The sequence below is a fragment of the Nuphar pumila genome, chromosome 11 (assembly GCF_984573655.1).
Source record: "Nuphar pumila chromosome 11, dmNupPumi1.hap1.1, whole genome shotgun sequence".
In the NCBI taxonomy this organism is placed as follows: Eukaryota; Viridiplantae; Streptophyta; class Magnoliopsida; order Nymphaeales; family Nymphaeaceae; genus Nuphar; species Nuphar pumila.
The window spans coordinates 94,491,519-94,512,762 of NC_143259.1; the positions used below are offsets into that span (position 1 = coordinate 94,491,519).

General features: G+C 37.3%; 1 protein-coding gene across 3 annotated transcripts; it reads left to right on the forward strand.

Annotated features, from left to right (window-relative positions):
- The first annotated feature begins 1,257 nt into the window (after positions 1-1,257).
- LOC149822525 (cyclin-dependent kinase F-4-like) lies at positions 1,258-20,908 on the forward strand. Of its 3 annotated transcripts, none has more exons than XM_089981610.1 (20): positions 1,258-1,391; positions 2,981-3,235; positions 3,338-3,409; positions 3,488-3,593; positions 3,774-4,210; positions 4,315-4,393; positions 4,492-4,560; positions 4,652-4,741; positions 4,839-4,977; positions 6,660-6,762; positions 6,839-6,891; positions 6,989-7,055; positions 7,376-7,484; positions 17,622-17,687; positions 19,054-19,122; positions 19,212-19,272; positions 19,406-19,519; positions 19,632-19,663; positions 19,746-19,827; positions 20,341-20,908. In XM_089981610.1, the coding sequence occupies exons 5-20, from the start codon at positions 4,203-4,205 to the stop codon at positions 20,565-20,567; spliced, it is 1,368 nt and encodes a 455-aa protein (XP_089837736.1). In that variant the 5' UTR covers positions 1,258-1,391; positions 2,981-3,235; positions 3,338-3,409; positions 3,488-3,593; positions 3,774-4,202; the 3' UTR covers positions 20,568-20,908. The 3 variants fall into 3 exon arrangements, with proteins under 3 accessions (XP_089837736.1, XP_089837735.1, XP_089837737.1); XM_089981609.1 differs by having other exon boundaries at positions 1,261-1,391; positions 3,689-4,210; XM_089981611.1 differs by lacking the exon at positions 1,258-1,391 and adding an exon at positions 2,825-2,892 and having other exon boundaries at positions 3,689-4,210.
- The last annotated feature ends 336 nt before the right edge of the window (positions 20,909-21,244 follow it).

Consider the following 21,244-nt stretch of genomic DNA (forward strand, 5'->3'; position numbering starts at 1 on the left):
ATCATGAAAAAACCATGTATTTTTATTTTTAAATAATTTTTATTAATATTTTTTTTATAAAAAATAATTTTTATATTTATTTATTTATTATCGAGATTTTGCCAAAAAAATGTGAGATATATAATTTTTTTTAATTTCTCGCGAGTTTTTTGAAAAACTAGATTTTGCCATAAAAAAACGTTTGTCAATATGGATGGACCTATCCACATAATTAATTCACATGAAAATCATATTGATTAGTAGGTGTTAGATATAATCACTAGGCATTAATTTCATATTGATTAGTAGGTGTTAGATATAATCACTAGGTACTATGTTGATGTTTAGAGGAATGATAAACATAGTCTCAAATACTGTTATTAGTGAAAAATGCATTGGGATCCGACCCGTTCACATCGTGCTTAGACCCGACATTTGGCCCTTTCGGTGCACGTGTTTGAACTTAGAAACTCGCCAGCAACATTCTCAAAACGAAAATATCCTTTCAGAGACGTACACGATATTTTCAGTAAAACACGGCGATATATTAGGTAGATTTCGGAGTTTTGAGCAACTTAAAGTGTTTTAACGGATTCTAACCGGACTTGCCTCGGTTAGACCCTAACTCTGGTTAGAATCTGCATCACATCTAGATGTCGATCTCTTCTAAATCTTACCTGGCAAAATAATACCAACCATCGCTGAAAAGTCTCTTCTACCCTTTTTAATGTACAAAATACCTTAAAAAAACCCACAACATTTTGGGGTCATACGTAGATCGGGTCTGGGTGCAATCAAGATGGATCATGTTGGACTTAGAACCCGGCACTTGGTTTGTCTACTAAAGTTGTAACAAGGGGAACTTAGCTCGTATGACTTCTAGAGACCCTTGTTGACACAAATGCCAGTCTGGCTGATGCTTAACAAACTGAGCCAGGCCAAGTTCATTTGAAACGATATTGTTGACCCGGTCCTTGTGTCAAATAAGCATATGCATCACAAACCAAGTCATCCGTGATTGACCTCGCCGCTCGAATCATCTGCGGCTCCAAATATGAAGAGAAGAGCTTTGACTTGGAGGAGCTGGATAGACCTTCGTGCATCAAGTGAGGTTTTAGGCAAGCCTAACCCGAACCTCAGGTCTGGATCCGGATCCGGATCCGGGTGGAACAAAGCATATGAATCCCACGTGAAGGGACATGATTGTCATTATTGGAGAGGTGGAGGATGAAACGGGACGTACGAAAGTATAAGACAAACCGCCGTTGGGTTTTGCGAACCCGAGGAGGACTTCGATGCATATCTTGGGAAGGCGTCTTCCTTTCTGAAGCAAAAGAGGAGAGGAGAGAGAGAGAGGGAGTCTCAGGCCTTGCCTTCTGTGGGCGAGGGTGCTCATGCACGAAGTCGTCGAGGTAATTCCTCTCTCTCGATTTGATTTATTTCGATTGATTGATTTATTGGATCGCTACTCGATCGACCGATTGATTGATCGTAGTCGAAGCCCTAGAACAAGGTGTAGTTTGTCGAAATTAACCTGAAGGTGTAGTTTGTCGAAATTAACTTGAATAATTGAAATGTTGCGCGAATTTGTCGTCGTTTGATATCCCGATTTGTACATCTGGATCTAGGGTTTGTAATTGCTCCGACATGTTGATATAGTGCCAATAAGGGGAATTCCGGGCGTTTCGTGTTTTTCGGATCGTTTCCTTTTTTCTTTTTCCTCTGTCTGTGATGTGGCAATTGGGTTTTTTGGCGGTGTTGATGGGCTTCGAGCGAATGATAGCGTTTTTCTGGTTAAAGATTCCAGTTACTCTGTCTAGACGAGGAAGAACAAAGGGCTTTGCGGCGCGTGGCGGGTTTCTTTCTGCTTTACTGCTTTAGGATTAAGATTTGTTTGGATTTCTTGTAAATTGTGGTGCTTCCTTTGTAGTGTTTATTTCACTGAGTTTTTTCGGGTGATCTTCTGGCTCTGTTGTAAGGGCTGGATCATCAGCATCTAACAGAAATTGCACACGCTTATTCCATTTTTCTTGTGAAGAGAACTTGGGCTTTTTCTTTCTGGATAGTTTCACGTTCGTGTATCATGATGTTGCCTGTTGTAATTCAATCCTCTATTATAGTCATGGGGATTTTCGATCATAGATCATCAATTTCCTAAGTCCATGAGAGTACATGCATATTTGCGCACTTGTGCAAGTAAAACCAATATTCTGGACCAAAATCTTGTAGTACATCCGTTGTAAGTTTGTATGTTCTTGCATTGCATTTGGCCGGGGCTATTGAACAAAGAGGAGAGCTGTTGTGTGTCTAGGTGGTGGATTATGAACTTATAGTATATATGGAGAAACAATGAGCAAGGGATACATGGGTTGTTTTGCTACTGAAAGTGGAGAACCCAGAAGCAATGGTTTCAATCTTTGTCGCCAGATTGGCAAGTTTTGTTATGATGAAGATTTACGTTGTGAAGCATCAGTAGGAGTAGGTATTTGTTGTATGTATATTTAATTACCATTTTGATTGCCCCTGGTTTCATGACACAGAGTGGATACGATCCAGGTTGTAGTGGTCCATTTAATATACCAAGGGGCTCAGATGTTTAGCCTCTTCGTGCTTTCTCTGCACATTCATGTGTGTCAACTTGCATACATATACATGCTAAAATTTTATAGCCTTCTCCATGCCAGCTCTCTCTCTCTCTCTCTCTCTCTATATATATATATATATATATATATATATATATATATATATATATATATATATATATATATATATATATATATATATATATGCCCACACTCTTTACTCGTCTATTTTTTGCCTGTTTGTGTTATTATTTGATGGCCAGCAGATGGGTATATCCACAGTTCCAATAAACCAAGCCCTCTTTGTTTTTGGTGTTCTGCAGACAAGCAGGTCTTTGATTGATCCTCCTTTTTGTATCTGTGCTTCAATATAGCTTATGTATGATCACATCTTAATGCTTCTCCTATGGGCTTTTCAGGTTGCCTTCTCTTCTGCTGGAAGTTTGCCTGCTTTAACAAAGACATGGAACAACGGCTTTCTGGGTCAAACTGTTTGCAGAATAGGCTTTTATCATTGTACATGGTTCTTGATTGGTGGTTTCTCATCCTTGGTGGATTTGTCCTACTCGCTTTTGTCAATTGTACTTAGTGGCCATCTGTAATTACAAGAACACCACTGAAGGTCCGATGCAACTTACTTTTGAAGTAAGTGTTGGATGTATTCCCTTTTATAGGTAAGTTGGTTCTGACTGCAGGCATGTTTCACTAGCTTGTTTGCACAGGTGATGCTTACTCTAACATACTTCGGCTGCACTTGATGTGTTTTCTTTTGTCAGCGTGTTACCAACACCTTGTTCACCCATGACCACTGAAGTTAGATGGGTTTTGCTTTGAACAAAATTTCTGCGGTAAAGCCTATTCTTGATCTACTTAACTGTATGCATAGGTCTTGGTTTGGTTATGACTTGTCTGTCATTGTGTTCCAGGGTTAAACCTGTGAATTTGCAAATGAGGATCTTTCTAACTTCTACGTGGACAACATTTAAGCTAAATGCTGCTTGCCTAGCATGCAACTCTAGTGGTTGACTTTGTGTGAGTTTATCTTGCAGGCATCTGTCTGTTTAGGTTGTTAATTATTTTTCTTAAATTACTTATTTTTTACTTTTTCATAAATTCTTTGATGACAGTCACTTGTTTGATATTGGAGCTTCCCCTTGAGTAGTTATTTTCGGAAGAGAAGTGAATCTAGTTTAATGCGGGCTTGATTTCCAGGTTGAATATGTGCTAGGCATAGTCATTGAGGTTCAAGGCAGTTGACTTTCCAGGAAGAAGTTTTCCTGTCTTCATCAGTTGTGAGGCAGGGTGCAAGATGCTGTACTTTACAGAACTTTTGGAGATATCAAACATTGATTTGTATACTGTGGCATTCTTATGGGAGACTTTTCCACTTAATAAGGCTCCTAAGCCTGTCAGAAAAGATTTGTACTTTTATGTATCTCCTGTTGCAAATCATACTTGATACTGGATTCCCTGCAGAACGTGTTTATATTCCTCTTTATGTTTAGGAAGTTCATTTTGAACCTTTAGAATAAGTTTCAGCAGAGCTGCCAAAGATTCATCTATAGGATAGTCAGAAGTGCTTGAATAAGAGTGAAACAGACATCTGGACGCCACTACCTCCAATCCCTCATACTGACCACAATGGACAAGTATGTATATTATTAGTTTTTGATTTGATTTCTTTAACATTTTCATTGTCGGATAAACTATCTGAATATTTTGCGGAAGATCTGAAGGGGGCCTGGCCCTGCAGGTACACACTTATTAAGGAAGTAGGTGATGGAACTTTTGGGAGTGTCTGGAGGGCTATTCACCGTCAAACAGGCGAAATTGTATGTCCTTTGCATAGGTTTGGTAGCAAAATTTATTCTATTGCGTGAAATTACCTCGAATATTTGTTTGAGAGCAATTCCAAAATTTCCTTTTGCAGGTGGCTGTGAAGAAAATGAAAAGAAAATATTACTCATGGGAAGAATGTATGAATCTGAGGGAGGTTAAGGTATATGAAGATGTCTTTTGCCTTTATTTACTTTGTTGATCACTTTTGTATATGTTCTCTGACATTTGTCATTTTTTCTTCTTAATGGTAGTCTCTGAGAAAGATGAATCATCCAAATATTGTGAAGCTTAAGGAAGTTATCAGAGAGAACGACATTCTGTACTTTGTGTTTGAATACATGGTATATTCATCCTTTCTCTGATGCTTTTAGCTTTTCCCCTGATCACTCAGGAAGGTGCAAACCATCTTCTAATTCATGTAATTCATTTTATGGTCAGGAATGCAACCTGTATCAGCTTATGAAAGATAGAGGCAAGTTATTCTCAGAGGCTGAAGTTCGAAATTGGTGCTTCCAAGTATTTCAGGCCCTTGCTTACATGCATCAGCATGGATATTTTCACCGAGACCTGAAGCCAGGTGAATTTTTAATTTGTTCATTTTTAAAGAAATGGATGACTTGTTGGTTATTGAATGTCTGATTCCACAGCGATTCCTCACGAAGGTTTGCACTGCCTGTCATTTAAGATCACAGTATCATAGGAGTCTGCTAATAAGTATATCTGGGATTGAGAGTGATCAATTAAAGCTCATTGAATGAGTGATACCTGGAGCAAGATTAAAGATACCTGGAGCAAGATTATTATATTCTCTTCACATTTCCATTTTTCCTGGTGGTTAGGAATTACTGAAATATATAAAAAATATAATATGACTGGAGTGATTGATGCAAGATGGTGTGAATTTTTTATAAAGGAGGTTTGTTGACTGTGTTCTAGCTGTGTCTGATTTGAATTTTTTGTGCTTATGCCTTATGTTGCCTTCTGGTTTTATTTTGTAAGATTTTTGAATTGAAGTTTGGAGTGGAAGATGCAATAATGGTATTAGGTGGAATAGCAGTTGTTTTCCTGTAGCAATGCTAGAGTTGATTATGTTGATGGTAATCAAATCTGCTGTAAATGTGGCCTATCTCTAAGCATGGCAAATGGAGAATTAATAAAATCTTCCTTGAGTTGTGATGTGCAGCAGGAGTTATGCTCATAGTATTTAGCGCTAGGACATCAGAGGGTAATGCATCTGTGATCTGTGTGAGGATATGAAGAGTTTTTTTTGGTTTCTCACTGTGATGGTAATCACGTGACATTCTGATTGTTAACTGAAAGTTTTGCTTTAGTGTTTGAATTGGTGTTTGGATTAACTGTTTTATTACACCATAATTAAATAAATGGCCTAACCCAGGGAAATAAGACACTCCCAAGAAATTATGTCATCACGTCAGGTAGCTACAGTTGTCAATGCAGTTTGAAAGCTAGGCAACCTATGGAATGTCACTCTGCCTAGGTGAATATTGGCATTGGATGTGCACCTTGGTGGGGCAGTTAGCAAGAGAATACTAATTTATTTAACGATGCTAACGAATTATGAGATCATCTTACTGAATTTTTTATTTTCCAGATATTCAAAGGTTTTCTACTATGTCACATAGGTGCGGGTGTGAATGCGGCACTTTAAAAAAACTTGAGTGCGGGGGTGCGGGAAGGATATATATATATATATATGGACTTGATTAGGGTTAACTGAATCTACTTTTGGATAGAAATGAACCTTAGTGTGGTTGACTTCACCTAACACAAATGAAGCTGTGTCGTGCGGGTGTGACGCTGGTGCGGTGCCCTGTTAGAAGAGTCCGTGTTACATAGGTTTTCTAGTTAAGAATTAAATTGGTTTGTATTTCTAGGTCATGTCTAGGTGTTGCCCATCAATTTGGGCTATGCATATGTCGAGCAGAAATAGCAGTGGAGATGCTGTTGCTGTTTCTGAGTGCTGCTTAATTATAAATAGGATCAATTATACTAATTTTGTTTGCAAGATTATATATTATACTAACAGAAATATGAGAAAGCCCTTAAAAATGATGTTCCTTGGTTTATGGTCAACAGTTTATATGGTTCATTTATAAACTACTATTTTTTTTGTAATGTACGATTTGTCGTTGGGATGGTCTATGTCATTGGAGTTTAAGTTTTTGTAGCTCAGGGGACTAAAAGTGTGTTGTTTTCTTTTCAAGAAAAGTAGTAAGGGAACTTATCTTTTCCTTTCAGAGAATCTTTTGGTTACAAAAGATGCAATCAAGATTGCTGACTTTGGTCTTGCACGTGAAGTCTGCTCTCAGCCACCTTATACAGAATATGTTTCAACTCGATGGTAATGACTGCCACACTTTGATGCTTCTGCTTTTATGTTTGTTCTCTTTGGTTTTTACCAGCTTGTTGTCATCTAGGTATAGGGCACCAGAGGTTCTACTCCAGTCGCCTGTGTATGACTCTGCAGTTGGTGAGTTTGCCATCTGAGCAAATTGGAAAGTTCCCATTAAACTTCTAAACTGAGCACAATATTGAGTGTGTTTGAATATTCTTCAAATCCTGTGTAGATATGTGGGCAATGGGAGCAATCATGTCTGAATTGTTTACTCTTCATCCTCTCTTTCCTGGTTCAAGGTACTCTTACTCATAGCATAGCAAATGTATACACTGTTAATTGATCACTTTGGGTCGGATTATCAAATGCACATACATACACACTTTTTCTTTTCCTGTAGTCTTTTTGTAACTCAATTAAGTACAACTTGAGTTCATAAGAACATAACTTAGCTGCTTATGGCTTTTGGCAAATGCTAGATTGTTTAGAAAGTTAATGTTCATCAAGCATTTTAATGCGTTTAACAAATTGTTTCTTTTGTTCCTATTTAGTGTCTTTATTATTATTGACACATTTGTTTGATAATTTTTGGATGACATATTTGTCAAACTTTTTACAGTGAAGCAGATGAAATATATAAGATATGCAGTGTGATAGGTAGTCCAAATCAAAGTACCTGGGCAGACGGGTTACAACTAGCTGATTCAATCAACTACCAGTTTCCACAGGTAAGATCTGACTATATGTTATCGTGCCAATATATATTCCTTTTTCTTATATTTTTTTTACATGCTTTACTTCTTGCTTATTTGGTGTTATATATAGCGTTTAATGTGCTTTTCTTTCAAAGATTTGTGTTCTAGAAATTTGCTGATGGGTGTGTTTCCAAGTTGCAATACCACATGCATTCAGTTGGTCTGCTGCAATGCTTGGGATAATATAAAAGTTAAATGTTTCTTTTTTAAAGTTTATTGTTGTAAAATTCCATTAGAACTGTTAAGATGTTTTCCTCCTAGATATTATTGGAAGACATCATAGAAGTAAATTGTGCTCTTTTTTTTCCTGAGTCTAGTATTTCTTGATTTATTTGGAATTTTTTATTGGCAAATTCCTATGGCAACATGTATGACTGAAAAGTGTGTGTTGAGAGTATAGTCCAGTTTAAGGGCCAAGGTGGTTAAGTTTTTGAATCATTTGCGAACTGGACCTGTTGTTGAGATAGGGTAAGCAATGTTTTTTTAAATTAGAAGCAGTTTATCAATTACTTGGCCAAGAGTTTGAGGAGAATTAAGTGAGATAAATTAGATGAGCAATGGTAGAAGCAGAAGTTGTCAAAGAAAACAACTGTTAGAGTTGATTGTGCAAGTGTTAACTTAATGAATTTGTAATTCACATTTGTTATGGTTAGATGTGCAAGATATTGGTAAGTTACATTATTGGTAGTATGACAATGGTAAAGCACGGTACTCAATGAGAGGCTTGAGCATGAGATGTAATATTTTTTAGCTGCATCATGGTCAAAAAGTACATTAACATATTATAGTAAAAAATTAAAAAAAATATGTAAAAGAACATATGACTCATGGTAACGGCAAGAATATCCAAATATCTGCTGATTTAATAATCATGTCTTTATTAGATGCAAAAAAGGTATTTTTTCAATATACAAGTTTTTGTAAATATTGGAACTCTTTAGTTAAGCCTGGTTGCTTGGCCAGAGAAGGTAGGAGCTCATGGTGAGTGGGGATAAGTGCTTTTGTGAATCCATTGGCAGCAAACTAGAGGCCAGACCTGTCCTATCTACAATATTTAAGCTAGTCTTTTGGATAGAATTAGCCAGAAAGATGTCCTTGGAAGGGGAATGGGAACCTGTTCCCCCATATTTCTTCGAAGACCTGTCTCTAATACTAGTGCAATATCTCGTGTGCCTCTTCATCATACTAAAATTTTTTTAAAAAATTCTTAGTGACTCATGGCTTGAGTATCTTCATTTCTGCCCTTTTTTCATTAACTGTGAGAGTAGGGAAAACCAAACAAAGGTAATCACCAAGGTATATGAGCTTGGCAATGGTAGGACGGTGGGGAGTCAAGAAGATTGGAAAGAATTAAACTAATTTTGGATTGAGTGAAAGACTTAACTGGAGATTTTGGTGGTGCAAACCCCTCATGAGGCATTGGTTTTTCTTAAGATGTGAGTCTTGCAGGAACTAAAACACCCCAAATATCTGAACAAGGTAGGAGCTTCACTTCATAGCCTGCCACAAAAACTGGGGAAATCAAACTTTTACTATCCAATCTTGGCGAAACAAAAGTTTGTTGTGTAGGTCAGAAACAGGTTGAGGTGCAAAACAAAACACCAAACTCCTCCGTAACTAAACTGTTTTGTTTGGCACACTAGTCATGGTTAACCGACATTTAACTAACAGTAGCAGGTTAATGTTGGCTGGATCCACTGGGTGGAATGGAAGCCAAAGGATACTTTATGAATTAGGTGGAACTTCCGGCACTCTATAAACTGAACTTTTTTCAGATGAGTCTTGCTACACATCCCTTTGGAACTTTAGGTAGCAGTTCTCCCATAAGAAGGCAATTTGGGGTAGAGGCGCTTTGACTGGAGCAGTTATTTTTGCTTTCTTGACAGTATAAGAAAACATCTACAAATTACAATTGATAACATAGGGCCAGAAGTCAATGTCTTGTTGATTAATGTGCGCGAACACTTTAGAGTCGATAGTTGGGGCACTTGTGTCACATGTCTTTTGACCCTTCGTTTAAGCATTATATGGCCTGCTATGGATGATATAAGTTTAGGCTTCTTTGAGGGAAATTGTGTTGGGAAGATGAGTGCATCTAAAAGAAAAAAACTCAGCCCTCAGATTGGCACCGACTGTTTTTTCCTGCTTTGTGGAAATCATAACAGGAGCACACAGATGGATTCCAAAAGAACTTAGGAATAATGCATGGTGCTACATGGGTATGTTTTAGCAGTTGCACGACCAGTTTAGGAGCTGCCTGGTGTGCAAAGCCATATTATTGTGACTATTGGTAGTAGTAGATTTTTACAAAGCCGCAGAGAGTGACACAGATTGCTTGTGCTTTTTCCCACACTCTTCTCTGATTATACTTTGTCATTGAATTATTGTCTGTGATGGCTTTCTACACTTTTTTCTTTTACTTTTCAACAATGTTGTTAAAATCGATTCACCAGGTGAATCGGTTTCTCCCTTGAATCGTTTGTGAATTGGCAACTTTTTTACAGAAGATGATACATGTAACTGAACAATAAAAAATATTTAACAAATATTAAATAATGTTTTTAACTCCTTAAAAAATATTTAAAAAATTGGATTGAAATGACAGGTGAATCGGTCCTTTCTGAATTGGCTAAGGACCGATTCAATCTGAATCAGCCAATTCCGACTGATTTTGACAACATTGCTTTTCGGGCTCTCATGGACTTCTAGGTAAATATTTTTGGAGAGTTGTTGTGACTCTTGAGTTGAATCACCCAGCTTCCATCACCATCCAATTGCAACATAGAAAGTTTCCTTGGTTCGGTAAATTCTTTGTTGGGCCCTACTTTTTGTAGCGTGTGGACCAATTTTTCTTTATTCTGGAAAGGGGAGAGATGCTAGGCTGCCATACAGACACTTCCCATGTCCACACGACATGACACTTGGTCACTTCATGGACATAGTTAAACCAGTTTCACATAGTCAACATTGTGTCATTAACTTCATCTATTTTCTTTTATGATCTTATCCACTGTTGTAAGTATCTTACCGTATCGTATGGTACATTACTTTGGGGAAGATCGATACGATACACTTTTATAGCGTACAATACACCTGATACAAGGTGTATCTTACGATATACAATTAGTGCAGTTTCTGCTGCACTTGATTTGTTTTTTTTGAAACATATAACTCCTTAGGGTGAGTTTGTGTTCACTCCTAAAGAACTTGAGATTGATTTGGGGTTGATTTCTTGCAAGAAGAAGTCTTCATTTTTATTTGAACTTAAAACAATTTGGTTATGTAAAATTTTTAGGTATTGAGTAACACTTTGGGATTTTGTTTCACTGTTATGAATCTTATGACTTGTTAGCTTAGTTTTGTTGTTTATTATTTCACAATTTACATTTTTCTTATGAGATATGCATGCCATTCATAGCTTATCTTGATTATTGAATGTTCAATGTCTTATGCAGCTAATAATTGCTTGATATGTGATATTATGGTTTTATTCATCATAGTTTCTTGTGTTATGATTTTTTTTAGAATTTTCCTGATTTTTTGGGAATTTTTGTAGGTTTTCTACTAAAATTATGATTTTTTTATAATACTATACATATCTTATTTTGGGCCTGGCTGATACGGCTTATGATGCACTTTTACAACCTTGATCTTATCTACTTATTTCATACTCACTTTTCTTTTTCTTTTGAAAGTTGTCATCAATTACACTAGATTCCAATTTCAACTTAGTTTCATTATTTGATGTTCCTAATTATATTGATTTAAAATTGTTGTTTTATGCACACACTCACTACACAATAGATCTATGTGTGTATAGCCATGTCCTTGTGTCCTAGTTTTCAAATTTTTTTGTATACTACCAAGCACATCTGCATCATGTTCTGTTCCTGCATCCGTGTCCATGTGACATAGCTTATAGGTTACTTATTTGAGATACTTCTGTTACCAAAACTTGGGAAAAGCCTCTGGTTTCTTTATTGTCTGGTTTTATGATGTCATCTTGTATATGGTGTTAAATTGCACTGAACTGATCTTTATGCTAGTGTCTTTATTGTCTTGATCCTTCTTTTATGACAAGTTTGTTGTCTTATGGGTTGCCCACATATAGTTGGCACAAAACATGTTGATTTTTAATTTTTTTCTCAACATAATTAAAAAGTATGCACTCCTTTATGAAAGTTGAGGTGAAAGATGAAAACACGTGATTTATTCTTGTATTGGATTGGGTCTGAAATAGATCCAAATCCATGTTATCGTGTAAACTTATGTACTGCATAGGTGTAGGATATACTTTGTAATTTAGTCCTTTTACCAAAGGGCCTTTATGTCTTTTGTAACATAAAGTAATATAAAATCATTAGGGCACGCCAAACAAGAGGTGTGGCTGCCGTCAAGTTTCTGTTCCTCTTTGTCTCTCTCATATTCTCCTGCTGAATAAATCTGTGGTGCCACATCGATTTCTGACATGGTATCAGAGCAAAGGGTAGCGTATTCTTCCAAAAGGTATGCCTAAATAGATCTACGGTTTGAATTCCAAGTTAGAAGACCTTCTTCTCTCTGTTTCAAATATTCTCTCTCATATCTGTGTCGTTTTTACTATCTCCTATCTGCGGTTTATAATATTAAAACTATCTCTTCATATCTTTCAAGTCAGATCTGCGTTTTACGAACCCTAAAACAGATCTATCGGTCTTCCTGTTTAATAGATCAGATCTGCATCTGATTTCGTCTCTACAACAGATCTGCACTTTGTTCTTACACCTGATTCACATCTTAATTCATTTTAAATCTCCTTTTTGCGTCTTAAATTTCCTTTTCTTTTTGTCCTTCTTTTGGATCAGATCTGGACTACATCAGATCTGGTAAGATTTCTTTTGTTCTTTTTTTGGATCATATCTGTAACAAGAGCCTTTGTTTCAGGCAACTTTCATTATAAATCCTAAAGCCACCACTTGTATACTCGATTGGAGCAGCTCACACTGTTTGGGAACAGCCACGAAAGAACAACTTACGCTGTTTGGGAACGTCTGATATCGCGCATCAGACTAATCTGTTGGGAACCGTCTGATATAAAAAAAAGGCATATACAACTGCTGATTTGGCTGAACTGCGGGGCAAGTTTCTTATTATCTTTCCTTTTGTTTCCGTTCTTAATATGGATTTTTCTTCTTCCCATACTGGTCTTCCTTCAAATTTCCTCGGTCAGCTTGTGTTTGAAAAATTAAACCATTCTAATTTTTTGACTTGGAAAAGACCAATCGTTCTTTTTATAAGGAGTCAAGATCTATCTGGGCATCTGGATGGATCAATTCCTACCCCACCACAATTTATTTCACACGAAACAAAGGATGACAAAGGTAATGCATCGATTCAGTTAACACGAAATCCGGAGTTCACGGCTTGGATGAAGCGGGATCAGGCCTTAGTGGCCTACATTACTTCGACCTTGTCACAAGAGGTCTTGATATCGATTCCTGATGATTGCACTGCCGCAGAGTTATGGAATAAGCTTGTTCAAACATATTCCCAAATATCAGAGGCTAGAGTCTTGTTCTTGAAGAAGGAATTCCAAACTCTCCAAAAGGGCACCATGTCCATTATGGAGTACTTGAACAAAATGAAGACAATAACAGATCAACTTGCTATTGTTGGAAGTATAGTATCAGACAAGGAGATAGTACAACAAACTTTGAATGGCCTCGGGGAAGAATATCACGCTCTTACCACATCGTTGTTGTGCTTGTCAGAATTACCATGTTTTGAAGGCTTTCGAGTTAAGCTTTTACAATATGAGATGAGTCTGAACAGATTGACTACCAGGAAAGAACAGTCCAATACACAAAATGTTTTGGTTACAGATATATATCAAGGTGATGCTCGTGGTGGGAATAATTTTCGAGGTGGAAGAGGTCATGGTCGTCATGGACAAGGAGGTCGTGGGTTTCTTCCTACTCCAAATATGTCAGGAAACTCTACAGTAGGAAATCGAAATATTCCTACATGCTTTCTCTGCAACAAAAAGGGGCATATCAAAGCAAATTGTTGATTCAACCCTCAAAACAAAGGCAGAAATAACAGAGCAGAGAATAAAAGGGAAACTAAGGGATCAAAGCTTTCTGGAGATGCACAACAACTCTTACTTGCAGTCTTTTCATAGATAAATATTAAGCAGAATGATCAGGGAGAGTGGTATATAGACTCTGGAGCAGCACGTGACAGGTAATTCAGGTAAGCTCACTAACTTATTTCCTTATTTTGGAAAAGACAGTATTGTTACTGGTGATGAAACACATCACCCTATTACTCACACTGAAAATGCACACATTTAATTGTCATCTTCTAACCTTAATTTGTCTCATGTTCTTCTTGCTCCTAATATAAAAAAGAATATTATTTCTGTATCTAAACTTGATGATACAAATTCTTCAGGCGAATTTACTCCCTCTTCTGTGCATGTCAAGGATCTTCAAACGAAGGAGACGTTCGCTAGAGGGGAGCGACGAGGGAATATGTACGTCTTCAATGAGGATCCTTTTACTGCTATCTTGAAGCAATCTTTTGTCTCAAAGTCGCCGTCACAACTTTCAGAGTCGAGTTCTTCGAATGTATAAGTCAATGCAATAAGCCATATATATGGCATGGTCGTCTTGGTCATTGTAGTCATACTTTCATTGAAACACTTGTGTCGAATAATCTTATTCCAGAGTCTAGTCTACTTTCTGAGTCCGATGTTAAGAAGTGTTCCAGTTGTCAGTTATGCAAGAGTCATGTTCTTTCATTTTCTTCTATAAATAAAAGAGCTTCAAGACCTTTTGAAATTGTGTACTCTGATGTATGGGGACCTGCTCCTGTATTTCCTCTTCTGGAAGTCGATATTATGTTCTTTTTATAGATAGCTTTTCCCGCTATACTTGGATACACTTCATGAAACACAAATATGAAGTCTTTAAGTTATTCTAACATTTTTGTGCAATGGTTATAAATCAATTTTCCACAAATATCATGCATTTTCAATGCGAGGGGGGGGGGTTGAGTATTCCTCAACCAACTTTATTGACTTTCTTCAAAATAATGGGATAAGTTGGCGAGTATCTTGCCCCCATGCACCTCAACAAAATGGCGTGGCAGAACGAAAACATCGCCATATTGTTGAGAGTGCCATGAGCATGCTCCATGACAACAATGTTTGTACTAGTCTTTGGACAGAAGCCTTTCACATTACTGTACATGTTATCAATCGCCTGCCCATGATAGTTCTTGTAGATAAATCTCCTTAATTTGTTCTTTTTGAGCATCATCCTGATTATAATGATTTGCGAGTCTTTGGTTGTGTTTGCTATGTGCACATTGATAAATCTCTAAGAAACAAATTCCAGGATAAGGCCTCCAAATGCAGATTTGTGGGGTATGCAGAAGACTACAAGGGCTATAGATGCTATGATCCCATTACCAAACATGTTAAATTCTCCAGAAATGTTATTTTTGATGAACAAGATTTTGAAGGTGAGTTTTCATCTCAGCAAAGTCAGCCTTGCAATATGGAAGTCTACGATCCTTGGATGAGTGCAGACCTATTTGCCTGTGAAAGAGAGTTTAGCCAATCTTCTTGTGACAGAACTGAGATAAGAGAGGAAAATCATCAAGAACATCTCATATTAGAAGAAGCGGCGCCTGCTGCATCTGAAGGTTTTAAAAAAATTTCAGGCCAAGTATATAATAGAAGAGATAAAAATCCTTCTTCCGACAATGTAGAAGAGAGCATGAACCAACCCACTACAAGAAGGTTTGTAAGGAATTGCCATCAAATCCAGAGATGGGTTAGCTATGACAACTTTTCTCTGGATTTTCAGTTATTCATGTCACAGGTTGAGAAGCAAGACGAACCTATTGCATTTGATCATGCCATCAAGTCACGTAAGTGGATTGAAGCAATGAATGAAGAAATGGAAGCTTACATGAGTGCCAAACTTGAGTGATTGTTCCTAGACCTGAAGGCAAAAATGTTGTAGGATCAAAGTGGGTTTACAAAATTAAATACAAGCCGGATGGAAGTATAGAACGTCATAAAGCAAGGCTCGTTGCTCGAGGCTTTACTCAAGAGTATGGACAAGACTATGATGAGACTTTTAGTCCTATTGTTAAGATGAGAACTATTCGTATCATCCTTTCCCTAGCAGTTGAACATGGATGGACGTTGAGTCAGTTAGATGTAAAGAATGCATTTTTGCATGGAGATTTGAAGGAAAAGGTATATATGGAGCAACCTCCTGGCTATGCTAAAGGAGATCCACAAGCATATGTGTGCAGGCTGAAAAGAGCCCTCTATGGGTTAAAGCAAGCATCTAGATCTTGGTTTGAAAGCTTCTCATTCAAAATACAAAATCATGGTTTTCGTAGGTTTTTTCTTGACCATTCCTTCTTCATTTACAGAAATGAAGATGTGACTACTTTGTTGCTCATATATGTTGATGATATAGTCATCACTGGAAATTCTGACGATCACATACAGGTGGTGAAAGGTTTGCTAATGCAAGATTTTAAGATGAAAGATCTAGGGGAATTAAGATATTTTCTTGGTGTTGAAGTGGATAAGAAGGGCGATGTTTTGACTCTTATACAACACAAGTACACCCTTGATTTATTGAGTAAAGCTGGGATGACAGATTGCAAACCCTTGACTACTCCCAGTGCTATAAACCAAAGGTTAAGTTCGCAAGATGGAGAAATATACCATGACCCCACTAGATATCGAAGCATTGTTGGAATGTTACAATATCTAACATTCACCAGACCCGACATTGTATATGCTGTGAATCAAGTATCTCAGTTCATGCATGAGTCGAGAACAATTGGAGATGGACTTGCTTATCAAAGGAGTTGGTCAAGCAAAAAGGGTCATGAAATACTTATACTGATGCAGACTGGGCAGGTGATCCAAATGAAAGAAGGTCTGTTTCTGGTTATTGCATCTTCATAGGAAATAACCTAGTATCATGGAGTAGTAAGAAACAAAAGACTGTTACCAGATCTAGTACAGAAGCAGAGTATCGGTCCATGGCAGCTGGAACAACAGAAGCAACTTGGGTGAGGCACTTACTACATGATCTAGGAGAAGTTATCACAGGCTCATTATTGTTATGTGACAACCAGAGTGCCATCAATATCTCTTTTCATCCAATTCACCACATCCACACGAAGCACATTGAGATTGATCCGCATTTCATCCGGCAAAAGGTGGAGGAAAAAGAAATCATGCCTCAACACGTTAGGACTGAAAATCAAGTAGCCGACTTGTTTACAAAAGGTCTAACAAAACACCATTATTGGTTCTTAAAGAACAAGTTGTCCATGATTCAAGATCATGCACAACTTGAGGGAGGGTGAAAACACGTGATTTAATCTTGTATTGGGTTGGGTCTGAAATAGATCCAAATCCATGTTATCGTGTAAACTTATGTACTGCGTAGGTGTAGGATATACTTTGTAATTTAGTCCTTTTACCAAAGGGCCTTTATGTCTTTTGTAACATAAAGTAATATAAAATCATTAGGGCATGCCAAACAAGAGGTGTGGCTGCCGTCAAGTTTCTGTTCCTCTTTCTCTCCTTTCTCATATTAAAAAATTATCGTATACTACCAAGCATATCTGCATCATGTTCTGTTCCTGCATCCGTGTCCATGTGACATAGCTTATAGGTTACTTATTTGAGATACTTCTGTTACCAAGACTTGGGAAAAGCCTCTGGTTTCTTTATTGTCTGGTTTTATGGTGTCGTCTTGTATATGGTGTTAAATTGGCACTGAACTGATCTTTATGCTAGTGTCTTTATTGTCTTGATCCTTCTTTTATGACAAGTTTGTTGTCTTATGGGTTGCCCACATATAGTTGGCACAAAACATGTTGATTTTTAATTTTTTTCTCAACCTAATTAAAAAGTATGCACTCCTTTATGAAAGTTGAGGTGAAAGATTCAATGATAATGGATTCACCATGTACAATAATATAACTTTTCTTTCTTTTTGGACATTGTATTTAATGCACACGCTTGTTGCTTAATATGTTTGCGTATTTAATTTTTTATTTATTTGTCCTCCTGGTATTCTGCAGTTTGTGAGTGCTAATCTCTCAGTATTGATACCCTCGGTCAGTGAGGATGCCATCAATCTCATATCTGTAAGTAATATCCAAATATGGACTAGGTCTTTCCTTTTTACATTTTGCAATACATAAAACTCTTGCAATACATAAAACTCCATGCTTATTTTCTTTGAATTTTTTTTCCTCCTATAAGCTACGTCGGATGACTAGAGCTGGCTTATCTTAACGAGATATGTAATTTTGAAACCTGTCTACTCCAAGCTTAAGAGTGGGTTGGGATGGTGATACCTATGTTGCAATGTAATGTGGTAATATGAGTCTCACACCTTTGTATTTGCTTGCAGCCAGTTCTGTTTTGTTACGTAGTAGCTTGTTTGAGAACATGGCTTTGAGTTTAAATCACTGAGCCTTTTATTGATTTGGTGGATTTCAATAGAGTGCTGAATTATTTTCTTTTCTAAAGGTATTATTGATCAGGTCTGGGCCTGGTGTTGTGGAGTCAAATAACTATACTTACTCTTCAAATCTGATTACCTAAATGGTTGGATGTGGTTTGGGGTGTTCATGTCCAAATTTGGTTAATGCCCGAAATATAAACTCACATCTGGTAAGGGTATAAAGCTAATTGGTTCTGGATCTGGTAAGGACTCTCTCTAACCAGAGGTTAGAGGGTCGTAAAGATGCTTCTCAGATCCCTGACCAAATCATTTTTAAGCTTCTCAGTTTCAAAAGGTGTAAAGTTTTAAGGGTGCTTAAATTTTGTAATGAAATGGCACTGCTTTTGGCTTATACTGCTGATTCTTCTGAATTGCGACAATGGAAGGATAAGCCTCCAGACTGGCACCGCAGTATTTTTTGATGTACAAGTTGTGAAGAAATCCATTTTAATCCACTGGTAGGGGTCTGCCTAATCCCAGTGTTATTATCTGAAAAAAGAATTTGTGGTGAAACTATTTACATCCGGTCTTGAATCATTCAGAGTTGTCATTAATGCTAAGATCCATGTGACAAGAAAGATGACAATCCCTCTTAGAAAATGGTTAGCAGCTCTCATGTCTCGTTAGTGTTGTCAACAACCTGCTGGTTTGCCTAAGTTCATTAATCATTATGAAACTAGGTGCTGTGGCGAAGAATTCAACCTCACAACTATAATGCAGATCTGTTGGGTATGGTTGTCCAGGACTCCAATTCTCTTTTGTTTTCTCTTTTTTCTTAAGAGATTTACTAAAAGATAATTAGTTGGGTGTCAGTTGCCCTGCTTCAGTTCTGAAAGTTGGATTCATTTTATAGTTGTATGAGTAGATTTGATTTAATGGAAGAGATCCTGGTGTGCATACTGTATCCATCAGAAAATATTTTGAACCCTGAAGCCTTGATATTCCTTAGTGTGCGTTATCTCTTGATCATAAGATCATTAAATTTTGTTAATGAATGTTTTCAGTTGCTTTGTTCATGGAACCCAAGGAAGAGACCAACAGCAGCAGAGGTGCTTCAGCATTCTTTCTTCCAGGTTTCACTCATGTTTTTGTTTTAAAACATTTAAATCGTTCACATATTATGCTTCAGTTCAGGCTGTTAACTGCGGACATTTTCTCTCAGCTGTACTTCTATATTCCTCCTTCACTTCGAGTGAAGGCAATGACACCTAAGACGCCTCCTGGTTAGTCGCTATTCCATGTCCCTTGTTCTTATGCCAAAAAGTAGAAAAACAGGGACCTTCATGTTCTGTTGTCTCTGTGTGCATGTGCTCGTGTGCTTATGTGTTCTTGATTGTACACTACATGGTGCATTAGTTGTGGCGAGAGCTGCCTTGGAGCAAAAGAGCTTTAAACGAGTGGACGAGAGTCTGCCTAATAATGCAAAGTCTGCAGCTAACTTTTCTACAGCAAAGATGTCTTTGAATTATGGTGATTCACTTTGGAACTCTTGTAATTTTCTTGTTTCTTTGTTATCCGTGATGGTGTGCATATCCTTATTTTCAGAATACTATCTTACCCTGATATTTATAAAATTCTCCAGGTGTGCAGCGAAAGTCAGAAGTTGATAACCACGTGAGGATTGAGTTCCCTCCACATTGCTGTTTAAAACTTTTGGTGCATAATGTGATTTGTTGTTTATCGTCTGTCCTTGCAGGAGAATAAAATTGAGAAATCCAACAAAAATGCATCTATTCAGCCAAGATACCGACCACCAATGAGAAACAGCCCAGTAAAGGGTACGAGTTCCTATCTAATATGGGTTCATTGTTTTCGTTCAAATTATGAGGCTTTTTATTGGGGTTTCTTTGAATAAATTTTCTGCATTTTTGCATCATATTCTTATGTTGGGAGTGGCGAAAGATCCAATTTATCTCACGAAAAAGTTTTTTAAACCAGGCTAGTGTATCTCTCTTCACCTCTCCAGGTGCTTTGAATCACAAGATAGAAAAGGGAAGTCTTTAGGGCCAAGTTATGTGTGGAACAAGATTGATTCTTAATTTTTTTTTGAATAACAAATAAATCAGGCGCATTCCCTCCCACACACATGTTTTTATGTATGTATAAATCCAACTTGCCAAGGAAAACACCACAAATAACTGAAAAATATTAAAATATAAAAAATCTTAAAAATACAGTCTGGCATGCGTCTAGCATGCACCTAGTGTAAACCGTGTCTTGTCTTGTAAACAAGAGTACGTTTGTAACGTGCCAGAATTACATTCTGAACTGGTTTTGTCATCTCCTTGCAGCTTACATTAGCTCGTATGGAAGTGCACGGAGAGGTGTATCTGATGCGAATTCCAATGGAGCGAACAGAACAAGCCAATTGGTGGTTGGCTCTGAGAAGCATCCAGGACGTTCGGTGAGGCCTCCAATTAAGGCTGGAGGGTGGCACAGACAGCCTGATCTGTTCAGTCGGGCTCAAGGGATCCCTGCACATGTCAGCAGGAGCTATCCCAGGAAGGTCGAGGGTTGATGTCAAGAGGCTGATGGTATTTGGTTGGCACTTGGTACATAGCTCTTCTCTAGACACGGTTGTGTATGTAGTTGTTACCTTTAGCAACAACAGTCTGTGGGCCAACCTTTTGGTGCAAAAGGAATCGTATGGCTATTGGCGTTTTTCCCATCTATGTCTGCCGTCTAAGCTTGTTTAAGAATCACTGGTACTTTGTTCTATCGATGTCTTTCTGCTTTCACTTGAGCACTTGGTTGGTGTTTACAGACGTTTGTGCAAATGACATGGCTATCCGATGTACTTGATAATACTATGCGTGATTGAGTTTGTGCTTGTTAAGAAATGCTTACATTTGTGATTTAGCCAACGGGTGATTGAACGTTTTATTGGTGATATTTGTGAATTTAGTGGAAATTTGAGTTTCTTAAAAATATTTATGCAAAATATGAAATATATGCGAAAGAATAGGATATTTGTGATTTTGGACTTTTCAGTTTCATCAAGATTTTGCAAATAAATTTATGCGAGTTCGTGAGATCTAAATTTGCATAAAAAAAAATAAGCGATTCTGGATTTAAGTAGGTATTGGACATATTGGATGGGCAGTATAATTTTATCACAAAAAATGCCTAAATTTGCAACTATGAAGGTTAAAAGTGTCTTAATGATATTCAATATTTATGATTTTAGACATTGAG

Bases quoted from the DNA above. Each gene is read 5' to 3' on its own strand.
- LOC149822525 (XM_089981610.1), top strand. The intron at 6,763-6,838 runs GTAATGACTGCC...GTTGTCATCTAG, and splicing joins GAATATGTTTCAACTCGATG to GTATAGGGCACCAGAGGTTC. The intron at 19,273-19,405 runs GTTAGTCGCTAT...ATGGTGCATTAG, and splicing joins GACACCTAAGACGCCTCCTG to TTGTGGCGAGAGCTGCCTTG.